Consider the following 21,441-nt stretch of genomic DNA (forward strand, 5'->3'; position numbering starts at 1 on the left):
ATGTATGTATGTATGTATGTATGTATGTATGTATGTACGTATGTATGTATGTATGAATGTATGTATGTATGTATGTATATATGTATGTATGTATGTATGTATGGATGTATGTATGTATGTATGTATGTATCTATGTACATACATTTATTGCTAATCTTTTCCAGATCCTAATGGATTTCCCCAACCAGTTCAAAATACCTGTAACATGCCAAATTACAGCCCACACTGGAAGGGTTGCTATAGGTTAATTGCTGGATTTTACAATCGTGACCAAGCCGAGGATCTATGCGCTGTTGATGGGGCACAGTTAGTTAGTATTGAAGATGTCTACGAACAAGCTTACGTGGAGTATCATATGTTGTTAAGTGGTTACCCCGTTTGGACTGGCCTATCTGACACAGAAGTACGTGTACATTATATAGTGACTGTCATAGAAATATAGCCATGTATGTATGTGGCTGTCTCTATCCGTCTGTCTGTCTGCCTGCCCCGCCCCACCCCTCACTCAATCATTCCATCCATCCATCCATCCATCCATCCACTTCCTCGTTCACTCCCTTACACCATCATGTCCCCATCCCTCCACCCACCCATCTAGCTGGCTGGCTGACTGTCTGTCTGTCTGTCTGTCTATCTGTCTCTTTGTCTTTCTGTCTCTCTGTCCATCCATCCATCCATCCATCCATCCATCCATCCTACAATATATCCGTCTACCAATACAACTGGCTACCACCTTTAAACTACTTTTATATTACTAACATAGCGTTCGTTTCTTCAATAACTTACCTACCTGCTTACTTACTTACTAACCGAACTTCCTACCCATCCACTTACTTACCTACCTGCATACCCTTCCACAGAGGAAAGGTTCCTACAAATGGTCCGATGGCACACCAGTTTTGTATACCAACTGGGGTGAGGAGGAACCAAGTACGGGATTCGGGGAAGGATGTGTTAAGATGAGGACTGATGGAACATGGGATGATACCTCATGTTTTAGTACAGGCAGTGCAATGTGTAAATATTGGACAGGTGAGATAATCTCAATTGATAATATAGATTATTAATATAAATATTACTTTCATTCAGTATTGACCTCCGATACAGCTGTAATTATTATTGCGTTCAGTTTCAAATACAAAACATGTTTCTATAGTGTTCGCCCGAGTAAACGCAAAGCGCTATAAAGTCAAAGTGTTGCTCTCCCCGTTTCTACTACTGTTCCCTGTTTTTTTATTTGGTATCGTTTAAGGTATGAATTACACCGAGTGGTATAATTCGGCTTCTAGGCTTATACGGCTATAAGAGACAGTCTTTGTGTTATATACTGTTTTGCATACAATACTGACTGTTTTCCCCTCCCACTGACCAAAACAAAAAGATCCACTCCCACTGAAAATATATCGTGCACGAACAGCTTTTTCCACAAGTAGCTTCGTTGGCTGCACCTAAACTATATATTGTAATGTCCTGATCCAGGTGTCCAACCAACTACACCACCACCGGGTCAGGGGCACTGTCCGGTCAACGCTTCTTGGACCCAATATGGTGGCCAATGTTATCATTACTCCAACTCCCAAGAGAGAAAGAGCTGGCCTGAAGCCATGTATGAATGTGAAAGACTTGGAGGACATATTGTAACGATAGGCAGTGAAGCAGAAAATACATATATACAGGGGGTGTTGAAAGAAAATAACTTGAATGTGTGGATTGGTCTACATCGCAATAAACAAGGTTTGTATTATGTTTTGAAATTGTTTCAAAGTAGATATTATACACTTATTGCTTGGCTATGAAGGCACTAGTAGATGTATATTACCCCAAGTGATGTCATGCTGAAAGCGTGGATGGATGAATCATGCATGCATGCATGCATGCATGCATGGATGGATGGATAGATTGATTGATGGATGGATGGATGGATGGATAGATAGGTAGATGGATGGGTGGATGGAAGGATCGATGGATTGATGGATGGAAGGATGGATGGATGGATAAATGGATGGATGGATGGATAGATAGATAAATAGATAGATAGATAGATAGATAGATAGATAGATGGATGGATGGATGGATGGATGGAAGGATCAATGGGTGGATGGATTTATGGATGGATGGGGGGTGGATAGATAGATAGATAGATAGATAGATAGATAGATAGATAGATGGGTGGATCAATGGATGGATGGATTTATGGATGGATGGGGGGATAGATAGATAGATAGATAGATAGATAGATAGATAGATAGATAGATAGATAGATAGATAGATAGATAGATAGATAGATAGATAGATAGATAGATAGATAGATAGATAGATAGATGTTTTCCACATGTATGAATTGACTTCTATGAAAGTTCAAATCTCTTCTCTTTTATAGGTGGTTTTGAATGGGTTGACGATAAACCAGTATCATTTACAGCATGGGGACTAGGTGAACCCAATGGCTTGTTATCCGGTGAGAACTGCGCTGAGATGTATTTTAGTTCTGGAGATTGGAACGACGTGGAATGCTACCGAGAAATCGGTTTTGTTTGTAAAACCAATCTTAGTAAGTCAATTTCGTTTTTTATAAAGTTAAATTAAATATGATGAACGATATATGGTGTGGTGCACCATCATTTGTTTGGGTCATTTACCCATCTTAGTTTAAGTTTAGTACCATGACTTTGATTTTGTCGTCATTAACCTCTGTATTTGCTGGGATATGTACGTTGTGTCGATCCAAAATGCAAAATGTCCTTTAAACATAACAAGTGAATATTGAGTTCTGTGCATAGAAAAGCGTTTATTAGCTAAAAGTCATTCATGAAGAAGTTGAGTTTATGAAATCTGGTTCTAACAGTGGTATATTTCCTCTTTCTCTTTCAGTTAGTGGACAAAGTCCATCCAGTAAGTAATTGTATTAAGTTCTCTCTTTATTAATTTATGTCCAGTATCTTGTCAATGTAGATTAATGACTTATTAATAAGAGATCAAAGGCAGGGGCTGATTTTGTCATAGCTGCTTTAGTTGATTTCAAGAAAAATCACTTTATCATTATCGCATTGCGTGACTTCTCTAAATATAAGAGAAATACAATTATTCATGTTAGCCATGAACTGACAGCTTGAACTAGGGTAGGGAATTACGGGTATGAAAGCAATCGAGATGTCCAATTATCTATGCTGGCGTAACCGCGGTACCGTATCTATGAATCTGTCCTCGGACCGTCTCTCCTCATCTATTTGGAAAAGTGGATTAAGATACTACTTGACCTGTAAGATAGAAACAATAAACACAGATCTAGATACAATGCTTTTGGTGACATCAGTATAACTAATTGGGCGCCATACCCATAATTCCCTACCCCAGTATACTATAGTCGGTTCTTGGCTAATTTGAATAATTTATTTCTCTAATTGTTAGATAAATCGCGTGATGCACAGGTACGTGGTGAAAGTGTTTTTTCGTGACGTACCTGACATCGATCAGTTAGGACAGAAACAGCCTCGACTTTGTTCTCCTTTAAGGCAAGACTTGTAACAAAATAAATGCTGCTTCAAGCGTACAAGTCATTCATTGAAATATGCTTTAGTGGGCACATGATATACACTTTGTGGTAGTGCAATATATAACTGTCAATGCAACTTGATCATTTTTCTATAACTATAGTAAAAGAATGTGTAACATCTATGTTTGATAGCTTACTGAACTGAAACAATTTTACGTTTTTGACATTTTTTAACGAAGATTATAAAAGTACTGTGGAAGGTAAATTACAGGACATCGTTATTTCAAATGAATTAACATTTCTACTCACAAAGTCAAAAAAAATATCGCAAGCGAATCCCAAATTGTCGCTGACGTCTCGTCAGTAACGTCAGGGATGTACTACCACTGGCTGTAAAACAATTATGTTGATTCTGTCCGTAGAAAATTTGATTTACAATTATGAATCCAGAACCATGAATATTGATTCTCGCATTTTAATTCCAGTGTGTTGTTTACTTGTAGGTGGTGGTCTGAGTGCAGGTGCCATAGTTGGAATAGTATTTGCTGTTTTAATCGTGCTTTCTCTTGTCATCGTTGGTTCTCTAAAATATACTGATAACTTACCTGACATCACTTTCCCTGAATTGCCAAGCCTTTTCAATAAATCGAAACTAAATGAAAACTCGGGTTTTGACAGTCCAGCGTATGCATCGCAGACTCCAAACATAACCGTGCCAGATGATATCAAACTAGATATGCAAGCTTCTCATGCATAATCAAAATTGACCATTTTTAAGTACATTTGAGTAAAATTACTGTACTAGTAGTTTTTATTCACCAATGACCTTTGAACTTGTCCAGTGATAGCAAATACATGTAGGTATAGTTAGATAAGGAAATCCTCATGTAGGTTTTTCATTTTTTTCAAATAGTATGTAGCTGATGACTGTATACACACAAACACACACACACACACACACACACACACACACACACACACACACACATATATATATATATATATATATATATATATATATATATATATATATATATACTTGTATATTATAATGTATGATTTAGACATCAATGAGTTATAAAGTGAGTTAACGTTACTGTTTACAGAAAAGTTTTAATAAAGGCAAAGTCCAGATAGACATTCATATATCTGCCTCTAGTACACTTGTATATTTAACTATCAACTTTGAGATGATTTTGAATTATAAAATAGATTCTGGATAACTTATGCAACTTTTAAATCTTGAAAAGAAGCCATACTGCATCTGGCATGTGTTCATGCATTTTGGGGATTTCCTGCAAGGGTTTATAGGAAAACCTCTGGTGATGACGTCATGTTTACCCATACCTTTATCTTTAAAAAAAATAAAGCGTTTCCTTTGACGATCCATGCCAACTATCCAATCTCATAAAATTCGACGTGCAACACAAAGTCAAAAATATAAAGTGACAATCTTGTATATATATGCATTGTACTGTAGTTGAAGTGGCTATTACTTTTGTTCAAAATCTTACGGAGATTTTGTCTAATGTGATTAACTTATGCAACTTTTAAATCTTGAAAAGAAGCCATACTGCATCTGGCATGTGTTCATGCATTTTGGGGATTTCCTGAAAGGGTTTATAGGAAAACCTCTGGTAATTAAACGGTGTATCAACGTCTGTGAGAATGATCACAAGGTTTCATGTAGAGATAGACACAATAAAGATAACACACAGACATTTGCTACATTTGTGTTTTGTTTCTGTTACCATAAATAAAATACAGAGCAGACACTCTGTAAGGGATGTATAGATGTTATCTTTATTGTGTCTATCTCAACATGAAATTTTGTGATCAGTCTCACTGATCTTGATACACCGTTTAATAGCATTTACAACCTAAGAGGAAATCTTCTGTTAGTTTACCATTTTTATAGTAACCATAGTAACCAATATCAGCACTGTATACATAAACTAACGCTGCACACCTGAGAAATCTAACATTTTCACAAACTGTAATTATCATTCGTATCTTTTAAATCATATTGATATCAAGTTAGTAGGTGTTAATTTTCAATTTTTCATTGCATCTACGTTCAGTATTCGAGTCTTCTCCGTCTTCATTTAATGGACGGGGTTGAATGCTACGATCTCAGACCTTAAAATGTTGTAGAAAATACGAATAACTTTAAAGATAGTATTTTCAATAAAACATTACCATTGCTGGTCGAGATGTTTGATTTGTCAGTGATCTGTAGAATGTGAGCTAAGAATGTCGATGACTATTGTGACTCACTGTGAGTACTGGATGTGCTTATTACTGGTCATACCTCGACCACTCATGATCAATTACATGTTGTTGAATATGAATGAATACTGTTCTGAGCTGGCATTAGCCGTAATAAAACAGTAATATTTTTTTCTAAGGGAAACCGATGATTTCATTCACTACTTAAGTTTTTAAAAATGTATACTGTAGATTTTGGATAACATTACAGTGAAAAAACAGAAAAAAAATGTGTGTGCAGTCCGTCTACTTACCCATGTGATGTTTTACTGCGATACAGCGACTTTCTGTAGTTTTGTAGTCTACACCAACTCAATCTCCGACAAGACCCTCAAAACTCACCGAAATCCTGGTATCCAACTACGGGGCGTCTCTTGGTGCATAGTGTGACAATGCTCACTTTCCTGCATGGCAGAGAGAGACAGAGACAGACAGGCAGACAGGGACAGACATACATACAGAAGGGAGAGGGAGAGAGTAAGAAAGATAGAGAGAAAGAAATAACTATATATGGTGACGCAATTACCTATTTCAGTATTTATGTTTGTGTTGTATGTATACCTCAACAAAACTCTGTTGTAAATGGTATGGTGTCATTTTCTCAGGGCATCAAAAATCGATGTTCGTGTTCTGTACAACTTAGTGTTCATATTAGAATTCGACTTGTAAGTCGTACGGTAAATGGTCAATGGTCAGTTATAGGTCAGCTGGGGAAAAAAGTGTAATTAAGTCGGATAATTATTCATGAATGAATATAAACAATTTTTATGAAATATTCATATGAACTATCAAGAGCCATGTAGTTATGTATTTGGGGTTATTTTGATAATTGTATTTGTAAATCGTTTGTATAGGTCTTGGCCTAAAAAGGGGCGTAGCAGACTGAGTGGAAGTCACCCAAACTCAAATAATGAGGCTCGTACTTTTGACACACTAGTTTGTATTGTGTTGACATTTTAGAGTGGTTAAATATTGACTAATTCACTCGGGTCGAGGCAATAATTCAAAACATGTATTTAAAAAACCGATCCTCTAGAGTTATGAATCAAAATATCAAACATGAATTATGGATTATAGACTATCTTGAAGAAGAAGAAAAATGCGAAATTAATCAATTTGACGTCTGAGTAATATAAATCAGTTATAGTCCCTTTGGTAAAAAAAAAAAAAAGTCGCAGCATACCCAGGTAACTTTGCGTGCGCAAATTGGAGGTAGTCCGACATTGGAATTGGCGTCCTTGATTTTTTCGGCAGGGACAACATCCACAAATGAATATTCCCATTTAACCAGCGGTAATAACATCACAATGCGTTCTTTTCTCTGCCAAGTGGTCATCTTCTTCACTCTCCTTAGTATCGGTAAGTGAGATTTTAGTGTCATGTTATTTTGTCTCAGTTTCAACTTTCAGAAGTTTAGACTGAATGTATCGCACTTACTTTGTTCTTTTCAAATGCTTTATTTTCGTGAGATTTGGAGTCATAAAAGCTCGTGCAAAAGGTCTTGTTTCGAGAAAATATAGACGTGCGTTAACACTTGAGGGATATGAGAGAAGACACTTGAGGGATATGAGAGAAGATCTAACAATCATACCAAATGTTTTCTGTTATGAGTAGTCTTCAAGGTGTAATGTTTACTTTTCAACTTACCAACTTTTAAATAATTCCGTTACCTTATATATGATTGAGATATTAAGTGTCTTCACTTAAGCGAACCAACTTTTAGATTGAAGCGACACTTTTTGTCAGTTCACTAAAAAGTGAACCTGAAATACTTACATGCACATCATATAGGTTTGGCGCAAGTCGGAATAACCTAATGCTGTGGTAAAAAAAATGGAGTGTTAATATTTCTCTTGTACCTGTTTAGTGTGTCACTCTGTATAGCTTGGAATTAGATGGAATAGATTTGCAGGATATATAGAGACACAAATACTAGTGTGGAAATAATCAATGAACAAGTTTTGTAACGAAATAGTTTTCATTTAGCCTCAGGCGATTATGTATTTGGAAATTGTGAGCGATTGTGCATTGATTTTAAATCCAAGGACCGGGTTATTGTAGAGAGGCTATACTTTAACAAGTGTCGTTCAACTCCTAAAACGTATACGTCATCTCGACAAGTAAATAATACGACAAAAACCAAACTCGATGAAATACTTACTTCAAATTACCATACTCGACAATACAGTATACAACATCTTAAAGGAGTTGCGACCCATTTATTTAATTATAACATAAGTTTTACTCCGTTCACTTTGTAGTCTATTCTGGAAAATATGACCGTTTCTCGTTTTGTCAAACTCGCTTTAAATGTAAAAGATGAAATAATGAGATTGAATCTAGAACAACTAATCAATACGCTATTTGAACGTAAATTGCTAATAGGTTGATTTTACAGAAGGCACAATCAATTGATATAATTTCTAAATACAACGGATTTCAAAATACCATTCAGTGGCTCTGTTTGATACAACCACGCAGAAATTAAGAAGTTGGTACATTATTCTGAATGAAATGAACCATTTACATCAACGTACTGCAACAGTTTGCAGACATGTGGGCGCCAATGTCCTGACATCTGTATTTTGATTTGTACATGGTGACGCGTCAGTTCATTTCATTTCAATAAAGTGTTGCAACAAACTGAATTCATTCAGTCTTGCTATCTCAAAGTGTAGCATTGTAGTTTCTATTAGATTCTGCGTCATTGTATCAAACAGTGCCGTTCGGAGCGGTATATTGAAATCGGCTGCAAGACAGTACAGCAGTTGTCCAACGATTAATGTCTGTGATACGCCCATTTTTTCCGTCGTAACAGTTCGGTGAGAAGGGTTGTATTGTGACCCGTGTCCTTGACTAGTTAAGTCACTGGTCCGTTCCGACAAGAATTTATGCCAATGTACCATTTACAGATGTTAGTTTTATTCACCCTGTCTTGATATGCCACACTTTGAGTTGACGCTGATAAGAAGTTGATGGAATTTGCCAAATTTGTCAAGGAATAAGAGTGTCGTGTCATTAATCGCGGGTAACGTTTACATAGAATAGAGTACAATCTGAGTGGTTTGTCAGCTTCTCATAACCTAGGAAACATTATTGCAAAGGCCTCTTTTTATAATGTCATTGATTCGCTCATTGTCTGGAATTGTAAGTATCACAAAATAGCCATGGTTGTGTATTTTATCCTTAAATTAATATTGTAATGTGGGTAGATGTAGAAAATACTTCAGGCGTGCAGACTCAACCCAAATGAAAACAAAATACGAATAATTTAACACATAGCGTACCACTAGAGTCACCGAATCCTGGTATAAAATAGTTCTTAGTAATTAGAAATAGGGGAGAGTCCGGGAGATCGTGATGATTTGGGGAAATCGGTCATATCTTAGACATCGGTTCTTGGGGGAAGACCATATTAAGAAAATGAAAATAATTGGCGGGTCCAATTTAATTAAGACTGATTCTAGTATCTAACTGTATTGTTTTGTTATTTTTGGTATCCCACCGCTGCCACCACTGTCACATCCCATTACTCCCACATCTCATCAGCACCACAGTTGTTTCATAATACCGTGATTATACCTCGGGAGACAACCATGCAATGGATCAAATGTTAATTGCGAGGTCCTCACAGGAAAGAAGGATGAACGTTAACTGTGTGCTAATCATATTGGGGATAATGTCATTGAAATCGGAAATATGCAAAGTAGATAGCATGCAACCGTATAGTCATCGAGGGACTTGCCCCCGGATTGATTAATGCAGTGACCTGACATGAATTCACTGTGAAATAGTGGTAATAGTGGCAAACAACTGAAGCCATTAAAATCATCGATGTGGTGGCATCAGCATTTTAATATTATCTAATATTTGAACATGGGGGGTCTGGGTCATGTTTCATAGAAAGGACGTTGAAGAAGGGCCAATTTAAAGACATGAAATCGAGAGAGGGTCACATTTTATGCAAGAGCCTCGCTTAATTTTCCCCAGCCCTCTTCTTTGTAATTAATGAAGGCTCCCTACCCTCTACCTCACAGTTTACCTGTTCTTTAGTGTGCCTTGCTAGCCACAGTGTCTTTTAGTTTAATGCTCGCATTTTGTTCACATGTTAATGAGTTGGTATGTCCGTTGCCCTTAGCTACCGACTTTGTGATATCAAAGATAAAATGCGTACGTGATATTCACATCGTAGGTGATGTCTGATGAAACCGCAGGGCTATTCAGTGGTGCTGAATTTAAGAGCGCCACCAACGACTGTCTTGTGGTCGCGGTACTATAAACGTCTTATGACTTCAAGGCATTTCTATGATGAAATCAGACACGACATTATTGTAGGAATTTGAAACTTATCAAAATATGTAATAATTGCAAAAAGGAAAGTTATCAACACATCCTTCCAAATGAAATGGTGACATTTTCTACAAAATACACATGACAACTTCTTTCCATATAGAAGTGTTGAAGGCGGCTAGTAACACGACTTTGACTAAACCCACTGGTACTACCAACCCCATGTATAGAATATTTGTTTATACATTTATATACTTAGTGATTAAAATTAGCAAAAGAAACGATACCTTTGCAGAGACATCGATCGCTAATCCCTGTAAATGTTGGGAAGCTGTGAACAAATATAATTTTCCAAAATAATCAGCCAATTATTCGTATACCCAACGAAATTCAAATCAGTTGAGATCTTGCTCGATGAGCTTAAAGTTTTACACTTAAAAAGATTGAGGGCAGTATTACAGAAGAGGTAGAATGTACGAGAGAGGGTGCATTTTCTAAAATCTTTGCCTAATACCTTCTATATATTCGTAACCTTTGACCTCTACAGGAAGTTGTCAGAGATGTCCTAAAGGATGGTTAACTTTTCAACAGAGCTGTTTTAAAATAATTGCTGATGAAGGTGACAGGACTGCATTTGAAGCTGGTATGCGATGTGATGAACTTGGCGGATCATTGGTCTCTATACCAAATACAGATGTTAACGTACGTTAAAATCTATAATGAAGTACTTTACTAGGTTTTAGAGCAGTGACATTTTTTGTTTAGGAATGATAGTGTTTACCTCTCTGCTCATGTGAAAGAGAGAGATGCAGACAGACAGACAGACAGACAGACAGACAGACAGACAGACAGACAGACAGACAGACAGACAGACAGACAGACAGACAGACAGACAGACAGACAGACAGACAGACAGACAGACAGACGACGGCGGTGGCGGCGGTGCTGCTGGTGCTGGTGCTGGTGCTGATGGTGGTGGTGGTGCTGGTGCTGGTGGTGGTGGTGGTGGTGGTGGTGAGAGAAAGATGAAGAGACAGAGAAGAAGAATGATTATTACTGTTGACAAATTTGAAAATTGATAAACGTTGAATCCTGCGGTGTTTTGTTTTTTCATCACTTTGCGATGATAATTGGTCTTCTGAGCTGTATGACATATTTGAAAGCTTAGATGTCACTGAGTTAACACCATGGGATATTGACCTTGTCAGATTCCGTAAAAACAAACAAACATCACGTCCATAGTAATAAACCTAAAGCAGAGAACAGAGAGAGGAAATGAATATGCAACATTTTCCTCTACTCGTAATGTTTATGACAACTTGCATTTTTCAACCGAATTCTTGATATCTAACTGTTCTAAATCTTGTTGACCCAAACATGTAAAACCTGGTACACAATAACGATATGACTTGGCAATAGACACATAGTTATATATTTAGTGAATGCACACTAGATTCACGGTCACCACTGTTTTAATTCTACAGACATACCTAGCCACTCATCTGCCTACTAATGTAACTCTTGCGGATGATTATTGGATTGGGTTGTATGGCATAACAGGAGAAGCCACATTTGTTTGGGTTGATGGCACGCCCTTGGATGACGCAGAAGCGTGAGTTCTTACTTTTCTTCCCTAGAGGTATTTTAGTCACGAGGTGCTTCCAAACTACACCACGTGACATGTGCAGCAGCGACACGTAACGGTTTTGGCATGCACCTTTTTAGCTAGAGAAACTTTTTCGTCCTCTTCTTGTTAGAAGTTTGTTGAAAGGAACTATTATACTAGTACATAACAAACATTGTACATACTCAACATGACTCGATAAACTTTCTTTAAAGCCATTTTTTGTGGGAACTGACTCGATTACTGCTTGACTTGCAATGCCAAAAATGTTTAAACGGCGTGTCATTATTTTTTTATTGACTACAGAGCTTGGCAAACAGGCCAACCAGATAATGTTGGTGGAAGCGAGGACTGCGTTAAATTACGAAGACAAAGTGGACTTTGGACGGACGATCCATGTTCAGGACGAGCTGGTGGTATAATATGCCAAACTACTGCAAGTAAGAAGAGATTTTCTAGTTAAATATATCAATAATGTTGACAATTTCATCAGAATATCGACCCACATGCTGCTGGTCTATCCCTGTTGATACCTTGCCTGTTGCTAGCGACAGCATCTTAGTTGCTTGGTGTCTAGATGCCAATCTCTTTAATATATATTCAATGGTTCACCATAACTTGTTATATTTGTAACAGTTGCTATGGGATTGGTCTTATTGCTCGGCATATATGTCCATTTAAAAAAATGCCTATCCCCTTGTCTATCTACACCTGTTGTTATCTTTGCAATGTACACCATTAAATGGCTGTTACTATGGGCGTGGTTTTGTTGCTAGGCACCATTTCAGCTGTGCAAAAAAAAAAAATGAATAGACAAGAAAAAATAGTTGAAAAGCTGGAACAAAGACACACTGAGTCCCAAATATTTTCCACTTTATTCCAGATATTCCCATTGCGTGTGACGAGGGCAATATGTGGGAAGCAGTAAACGACAAATGTCTCAAGTACTATTCCTCTGCCAAATCTTGGCAGGAAGCTGAGGCATTTTGTGCTCAAGTTGGAGGTACCTTGGTGATGATAGAAGATGCTGTCGAACAGGACTACGTGACAGGACGATCTGGAGATGGCCATGTATGGATAGGACTCTCCGATATTGTAAGCAATAAATCTGATGTTAAACGTAACCGCGTATTCGAAAATTAGAAGTAAAAAATAGGGATATCTAACAATATTTCCTGATATTCAAATTTGGGTGATGCACTTGGTTTTGACATTTGATATGATGTGGCCTAGATGCAATTTACCGTCATTGACCACGATTTTGGAACCTCATTTTGGTTTACTATTGTTTATCATTCAATTTTCTTAAAATTCTTAACTCCCTCCTCTGTTGTTGTTTTTGGCCTTCCGATACTATTAGTTGCAATTGAGAATTTTCTATCATGTGATACTAGTACGCCGTGTTATTCCGCCCTCAACGGTGGCTTGGTGGTCCAACACGTCGCGAGTCGTATCCATCTTACAGTTGAAGAGTTCTGCTACTAATGTTCTAAAACGTGTTTACAATGTTCATAACTAATGTAACAATTGTGACTTAATTACGATTTTATGTATTCTTTCAAAATAAATTTACTGATCAGCGATTTTTTTACAACCATAGAATAACGAAGTTGGCGATTACAGATGGACCAATAACAGGCAGGCACTAAGCTACAATAATTGGAAGAGTGGTGAACCTGACAACAGGTACGTACGCAAACAGGGTGAAAGGTCAAATCATGTGTATGTTATTTTTAACCACTTCAATGTATTTGAAGACGTTATTATGTATAATATATTCGTTGAGAGCCACAGAAACTGTATGATCTTAAAAACTCTGTTCCACTGAATGTTGTAGAAATTTATGTTGATGGTCTTCAGCTAGCTCAGCCAATGAGATCCAAACACGGGTACTGATTAATGCAGTGCCTTCACCTACATTTACTGTGGTGGTAGCCTTTAAAACTTCCAACGCGGTGGCAGCGGTGGGATTAAGTCCTTTAAACCATTGGTTTTGGGACTAATGTCCTTTTCTGTCATGACTGACAGCATTTAAATCTAGTGTTTTAATGGGGGGGGGGTTATGTTTTAGAGAAAGGAAATTGATGGAAGGTCTCTTTATATTACGGAATTGGGGAGGGTTATATTTTACGCAATTGCCCGATCTTGTTATTACTGAAGGCGCTCTTATTTTAAACGTTGTCGAAGAGGGCGTGATCGCGTATAAAACTGCCATAAAATTATTTGTACACGTCACATCGTTTCAGCCATGTCAGCGGAAACTGTGTTGAAGTTAGGTCCAATAACAATGGTCAATGGAGCACACAGACCTGTAGCTCTGAAAATGCTTTCATATGTAGTAAACGTGAAGGTGAGTACATTGATTGATAAACCTAATGTCGGCGCGTTCATTCTGATTATTTTGACTAAAATGTACCAATTGTACGTACTTTAATTCTTGACACGCTTATTTGATTTTTGTCGGGTCAGACGATAATAAGATTTACCGACGTCTCTGAGATGTTTGTCTGGCCAGACGATAGTTGAATGTAGCAATGTCGATAAGATTTTTCTTGAGCCAGGCGACGTTTTGTTTTTGGATTTACGTTGTAATACTGTCCTATACATGTCGACCAGTGCTGTGAAGTGGCCTGAAATGAGTATAAAATCACTCTATAGTAGACGGGTTTACACATACAATGGATTTCAAAATATCATTCAGCGACTCTGTTTGATACAACTTGAACCACGCACAAATCAATAGGAACTGCATATGCTACATTTTAGCCAGAATTCAGTTTATTGCTACATTTAGTCTGACTGAAATGAACCATTTAAACCAATGTATAACAAGACGGCGACACACAGGCGCCAATGTTTTGATGTCTGCATGTTGGCATGTCATTTCATTTTATTAAAACAACATGTCGCAATGCAAGGAACTGTATTCAGTCAATCTTGCTATCTTAAGTTAACTTGTAGCATTGGTAATTTCTTATTTTTTTCTGCATGAGTGTATCAAAACATAGCCACTGAACGGTATTGTGAAATCAGCTGTACATGGTTTCTCTACCATACTGAAATAAAATGATAATTTCTTATCAACATTTATGAATTGTTAAGTGCGGGTTGAACATAAGTTCATGGATATTCCCTTGTAGGAAGATGTAGTGCAGGCTGGAAGATCAGCAGGGCATCCTGTTATCAATTTAATACCTATTTCCCATCAACTTGGACAGATGCTAAGCACACATGTGATGCACAGGGAGGCCATCTTGTCACCATCAACGAGTGAGTGCAATATTATTACAAATTTTCAAAGATAGTAATATTGTACTTCAAGCTGATGACGATCGATGAGAGGTAGAGAGAGGAGAGAGACAGAGAGAGACAGACAGACAGACAGACAGACAGACAGACAGACAGACAGACAGACAGACAGACAGACAGACAGACAGACAGACAGACAGACAAATATATAGAGACAGGGACAGACTGTCTAGCGTTATGTATTACATATATATGTACCTTATAGTTATACCAGTCCAAACAATCGAAATGCCCTGTCAAGCACTTACTTACATAAACTACCAAATAGAGACAAAGACCCAAAAACCAATAGACAATCATAACATTCTTGACAGATATATGTAAGGATACACGTACAGGATAGAACATAGAATGTAAGATACATCGCGTCGGTCCGCCCTCATATCATCGCCATTTTGTCTGAGATGGGTAAACCGATATGTGAGGACGCCCCGTCATGGCGTACCTTACAGATTAGATCGGCAAGAAAATATATAACGTGCACAAAGTTAAGGGGTTCATGAGATAGACAATGGTTATATGTATAACCAAGACACAATACTGAGAGGAACAAACCAAGACAGTATGTATTGTCTATGTAATTTGTTTTGGTTGCATTCATATATTAAGCATCAGTTTTAGTTAAACTTTTAACTTTATTTACTTTCAGTCGAGAAGAGAATGAATTTTTGATAAGTGAATTTGCTGCCTTGAATAGAGTAGGTATCACAGATCTCTGGATAGGCATTTCTGGTAAGTTTGAAAAAACAAAAGATGCGAAAATTTTCATTTTCCAGAACAAAAGTTGTCAAGATGTCATTCAGACTAGAAATCCAGAAAAGTGAAGTGTATAGCGATCAAATAGGCTATTACGGTTATGGGCGTTACTTCTGGCGTTGTGAAGAAATGTTCGGCAATAACTTTTGGAAGTTGTGTCTGAGTTTTGTCATGTATATTTCAGACACTGGTGATGACGGCGTATTCCTTTGGGCTGATGGTGTGACAACGTCCGTACCGTACACTAAGTGGAACGAAGGGCAACCACAAGACACAGTAGGTCAACCAGACTGTGGAAGTGTGTATGCAGGTAAGGCTAGGGTGTGATGATCTTCATGTGACAGAGAATCATTTTAAGTTATCATCATATCTTACTATTAGTGCAAAGTTTGCATTTATTAATCCTTTATCAATATCTGTCTCTGTCTGTGTTTCTTTTTGTCTCTCTCTCCCTCCCACTCTGTCTCTGTATGTCTGTGTCTGTGTCTGTGTCTGTGTCTGTGTCTGTGTCTGTGTCCGTCCGTTCGTCTGTCTGTCTGTCTACCTGTCTGTCTGTCTGCCTGTCTGTCCGTCATTCCATCTCTCTCTTTTGGTGTGCGGTCTCTCTCTCTCTCTCTCTCTCTCTCTCTCTCTCTCTCTCTCTCTCTCTCTCTCTCTCTCTCTCTCTCTCTCTCTCTCTCTCTCCATCAATCGCTCTCTCTCCATCAATCGCTCTCTCTCCATCAATCAATCGAAGATTTACTTCAACAACATCTCTACTTAGAATTTAGTATACCATGTACATACAAAAAATATAAATAGGAATAGTATTTATATTCCATTTCCAACCAATACCTTACTCTTCTCGTAGTTATTGTTAAATTGTGACTAGCATTAGATTGTAACTAACCAAATCCTGCATCTCATTAATTATAGCTGGTTATTCGGGACCAAAGACTTGGCGTGATGATGGTCGTTGTGGTGTAGACTATCCCCTTGATGATGGTGAAACTCCTGCTGAATGTCACCCTGATTCTTATCCGTGTTGTTCAAGATACGGTTGGTGTGGTATTACTGATGCTCATTGTTTATGCCCAACGTGTATCGACTTTACAGACACATATGGTAAGATCACTCTTGGTTACCCTTCTCGATAATTATTATCAACTGCAGGATAAAGCTGGAGTGAAATGATTACTAACTGTAATAACTTACTGCCTATGTATACGAATAACTCAGTGACAACCGATAGCTTCAGTGCCTCATACTGAGAAACTAAATATCACTCATTGCAACTAATTGTGTTGTGTTATCTATTTTCTTAGATCTTGGACGTTGGAATACGAAAAACTGTTTTATGATAAATCACTTCATTTGTGAAATAGCTGCAGGTGAGTTACTGTATAGTATGAATAATAAATATATTATTAATCAAAGTGAAACTTTTGAAACTCTTCAAATCTTAACAGTGATCAAACCACACGCCCGGAACAAAGGGGCTAAATTCAAAGACCTCTGGGCAAATTAAGCTGAAACTCGAAGGAAGGGGGGGGGGGGGTATTTCTGGAGACGACACAATTATTCACTGCAAGACCACCACGTCGTTAATATGGAAATGAAGTCTTAAATGTGCCTGTTTTGGTCAAAAATGTACAACTGGCCATTCTTTAGAGTGAGATCAATAGCTCAATAGTTTGATATACGACAAAGCTTAGTTTTGGGGTGGGCGGAGGGATTTGAACCATTTTAGTTGTCATCCAGCAAGAATATTACATTTAAAGGAATTTGTTTTGTATGGATATGCCTCATACGAATTAACATGCAAATCGGGAAATGGAAGTATTTTCACCAAAGTAATTGCATGACACTACATCAGAGTGTCAATAAAAGAGCTGTACTTCTCACTACATACTGGCTGTTTTATTCATAGTACTACATAGATATAGTAATTGTTAATCGATTGTTGAGTCTGACACAACTATTAATTTTCGTCTATAAGGTAGAGGGGGTGGTCTCAGGCCTAGCTAAAATAGTTTAGTGTGGCTATCCTTTATTGAGCTATTTACTCTCGATACAATCAGGAGATGTTAAGGGGTCTGTTCGTTTCCCTAACACTTACATGTACATACTCCCTAGCTTGAATACCAATATATTCCGGTATACAATTATTCCACTGTTCTGGTAAATTCTTGTTTTTTAACCACTTGTAATGACCACACTACTGTAGATATATGCCATAACCGAGAAAGATGCTGTTTTGCGTTCAGTTTTGAGTAGAGATTAAACAAATGACAATCTCATTTGTGCTTCGTTTACAGACCAACCGGTTAAAGAAATTCCACCAAACATTGGTAAGTATCTAATTCTCCGTTCAGCCCACCCTGTAACAGTATCATTCTCTGGTTTGCATATGTGACAATGATATACAGTCCTTTCCATGTTAGTGTTCTCTGGCTGTATTTATACAACCATGCAGAAACCAATAAGAAACAGCACACAATAGTAAGATTACAATTTCTTGCAACATTTTGTCTGACTGAAATAAACCATACTGCAACTAATATAGACGCAGACACGTGGGCGCCAATGATTTGTTGTTTGTATGGTAGCGTATTAGTTCATTTCATTTAGAAACTATGTCTTATTCAGTTTCTTAGTGGTTTCTGAGTAGTTGTATCAAACAAAGCCAGTGAATTTGCAGTAATCTGAGTCATTTGAGCTTTTCAGTGTTTTCAACTACATTTGAGAGCACATCGAATTAGCTTTATATTATATCAAAATATGTGTTTTACCTAGTATGTCTATTTGTCATGTATTTTTACCTAGAGTAAAAGAAAATCATAATTCAACACTATTATATCACTCAGTGAAGAATCTACGAATAATTCAAACTGCCATCAAATCTATTTAGACCTCTAAGAAGTTATTTAGTATATAGTTCATGATACATTAGTTTGCCTGAACATTTTTCTTCTCTATCACTTGAGGTGTCGGAAGTTGTGATAACGACTGGCAACTTCATGGCGATTACTGCTATTATTTCGGAGCTACGCCCGAAACGTTCCAAGATGCAAGTGACGCATGTCAACTTCTCAATAGTGAACTTGTTAGTATCCTGGATGCAGATGAACAGTCCTTTATCAGTGGTGAGTAAGAACTTATTTTGCAAAAAGTGAGACATTTCTGTCAGTTGATGTTTGTCTACTGAAAAAAAAAACCATATGGCTTTCGTTATCATTTTAATTATCGTCACAGTATTAAATCTACCTTGCTGACCACGTATACCTCAACTGGAAAGTTTGATATTCCGGTTCAATGTTTGCTGACTTGCATTCTGTCACTGTAATGTACATGACTAATATAATTAACAACTAGTAAACGTCCATCCGATCTGTAACATTATAATTATAAATGTCACAAAATACGATGACGTGTACGTATGTGTTTTCTTTTTTAACTTACGACGTCAGTCAGAGTTATGTGGTACTTCTTAGTGTTTTACGTAACACTGACAATTGGAAAAGATGATCTCCCATCTCCTGAAATTTTTTTGTGATAGGATTATTTAGGTGATGTATTTTTGCGTGCATGCGTATGTGCGTGCGTGTGTTTGTGTGTGGGGGTGCGCGCGCAGGCATGTTTCAGTTACATTTTCATATATACACCGTCATGAATACAAACTATGCAGGCTTTTTCTTAGTCGGATGTACAAAACAAACTAAGTGTCAAACTGAACTAAATGTTGTGGTACCACACCATAGGAATGCCCACACGTTAATACAATTTTGACCATCACAAGGTCTACTTTCATGTTTAAAGTAAAATATTGAAACAACCTATTCATTTATGGACACCAATTTCTCCTCAAATTCAATATTTTATGTAGGTCGTCTTCGCTACTATGATGGCGATCTATGGATTGGACTTCACGACGTCTCAAACGAGGGAAACTTTGAGTGGCTGGATGGATCCACGGTAAGTCAAAACCTACACATACGTACACTACACAGAACCTGTCGTACGTATCATATCTGAATAATTAGGGTCTATTTAAAATTAAATAAATACAACCCGTTTCAAAATACCGCTCAGCGATTCTGTTTGATACAACCACACAGCAACCAATAACAAACTGCACAGGCTACATTTGAGGGTGGTGATGTTGGTGACGGCGACGGCGACAACGTTACTGACGACGATTATGATACAACGACAATCCTAAACCCTGGAACAAATCGTCGCTTGGCGCGAGAAAAAATCTCATTGACATTGCTACATTTTATCGTTTTTAAATTGTCTGGCCAAAACAAACATCTTCACCAATATTGTTACACTTTGTTTGCGTGAGCTACCATTATCTTAGGAGGAAATATTAATTAGATTTGTGTCGAGTTAGATTTACGATATCAATGAGATATTTTGTGTCTGAGACTGACAAAAAAACTGTAGCAAATGTTAGAGAAATGTTTGTCGAGTCAGGCGATGTTTTGTATGATTAATTTTCGTTGTAATGATGATATTTGTTACAGCTTGAGTTTACAAACTGGGCTGTCGATGAACCTAACAACTACGGAGAAGGGGAAGACTGTGTTGAGATATATCGAGGAGAAGACAAATATGGCGAATGGAACGACCAGGATTGCTTTTTGATACGAGAATATGTCTGCAAAAAGAGAAAATGTCAGTATATTTGAGTTGACATATTTCTTTTCATTATGTAAATACATTATGCGACGTTGAACAACTGAGGGCAAGAGATATTTTCAATAACTTGACTATTCCACTGCTCGGTCCTAAAATTATCAATATTCAGATAGATTTAAAGACAAGTGTTATGAAAGACTAACAATTTATATCGCACATCTGAGTTGGGTTTTGAGAAGACATTCATCGTATGTTTCATCCGTGTATTAACAATGGTATTATTGCGATTAAGAAGTGGGGGATATGGTACATTTAGTCTATGCAACTTACGATATAGTGATTAAAATAGATGTTCATGTACAATCATTTCAGAAAGAAGAATTCTTCGCTCCAAAGAAAATCCTCAAAAGATAGTTGTTATCGTTAATCAATGAATGCATAATTTTTTTATTTTCAGATAATGGTGGTTTTGTTACCGAACCGGTGAAGCCTACACGTAAGTATCCTAACATTGAAATCCTACAATTATACGAAAATAACTTTATTAATTTATTGTTAGTATTATAGAAGGTCTTTATAACATTTTATGGTTTCCATTGACCAAACCTGACCTCCCTTCTAGAAGATAGCATACATGAAGTTGTCCTTCTTCCATATGGACAAATTGCGAAACTGTTACAGTTACCAACAATGATACGTTTTATCGCCTGGCTAAACAAACATCTTACTAACATTGCTACATTTTATCGTCTGACTAAACAAATATCTTACCAACTGTACAACACAATGTTACATTTTATCATTTGACTCAACGTAATCTTACCAAACAGATATTTGTAGGGGAAAACGATAAAATGTAGCAAAATAAATGCTAGCAAGACTTTTGTTGATGTACTAGACAATAAAATGTAACAGTCTGAGTGTTAGTAAGAGTTTTGCTGAGCCAAACGATAAACTGTAGCACTGCAAGCAAGATTTAAATGAGTCAAACGATGAAATGTTGCACTGTTCAATGGTTTGATTTTTGTTAAGCCAGACGATAAAATTTAGAAGTGTTAACTTAGTAAGATTTTTGTCT

General features: G+C 37.2%; 2 protein-coding genes across 2 annotated transcripts in view; both read left to right on the top strand.

Annotated features, from left to right (window-relative positions):
- Positions 1–4,250, top strand: part of LOC144447782 (macrophage mannose receptor 1-like) — an 11,070-nt gene extending 6,820 nt beyond the window's left edge. The window contains exons 8-13 of the mRNA XM_078137864.1: positions 165–403; positions 861–1,032; positions 1,480–1,734; positions 2,381–2,551; positions 2,872–2,892; positions 3,997–4,250. Of these exons, the coding sequence (XP_077993990.1) occupies positions 165–403; positions 861–1,032; positions 1,480–1,734; positions 2,381–2,551; positions 2,872–2,892; positions 3,997–4,250 (1,112 nt within the window). The remainder of the gene's footprint in view (positions 1–164; positions 404–860; positions 1,033–1,479; positions 1,735–2,380; positions 2,552–2,871; positions 2,893–3,996) is intronic.
- A 2,818-nt stretch (positions 4,251–7,068) lies between these two features.
- LOC144447784 (macrophage mannose receptor 1-like) overlaps positions 7,069–21,441 on the top strand; it is a 30,867-nt gene continuing 16,494 nt past the window's right edge. The window contains exons 1-17 of the mRNA XM_078137865.1: positions 7,069–7,120; positions 10,599–10,753; positions 11,536–11,663; positions 11,982–12,115; positions 12,559–12,770; positions 13,276–13,361; positions 13,922–14,025; positions 14,816–14,945; positions 15,634–15,716; positions 15,925–16,050; positions 16,656–16,844; positions 17,045–17,110; positions 18,038–18,070; positions 18,707–18,865; positions 19,606–19,694; positions 20,249–20,399; positions 20,821–20,859. Coding sequence (XP_077993991.1) covers positions 7,069–7,120; positions 10,599–10,753; positions 11,536–11,663; positions 11,982–12,115; positions 12,559–12,770; positions 13,276–13,361; positions 13,922–14,025; positions 14,816–14,945; positions 15,634–15,716; positions 15,925–16,050; positions 16,656–16,844; positions 17,045–17,110; positions 18,038–18,070; positions 18,707–18,865; positions 19,606–19,694; positions 20,249–20,399; positions 20,821–20,859 — 1,936 coding nt within the window. The remainder of the gene's footprint in view (positions 7,121–10,598; positions 10,754–11,535; positions 11,664–11,981; positions 12,116–12,558; positions 12,771–13,275; positions 13,362–13,921; positions 14,026–14,815; positions 14,946–15,633; positions 15,717–15,924; positions 16,051–16,655; positions 16,845–17,044; positions 17,111–18,037; positions 18,071–18,706; positions 18,866–19,605; positions 19,695–20,248; positions 20,400–20,820; positions 20,860–21,441) is intronic.

The sequence above is a fragment of the Glandiceps talaboti genome, chromosome 16 (genome assembly GCF_964340395.1).
Source record: "Glandiceps talaboti chromosome 16, keGlaTala1.1, whole genome shotgun sequence".
NCBI lineage: Eukaryota > Metazoa > Hemichordata > Enteropneusta > Spengelidae > Glandiceps > Glandiceps talaboti.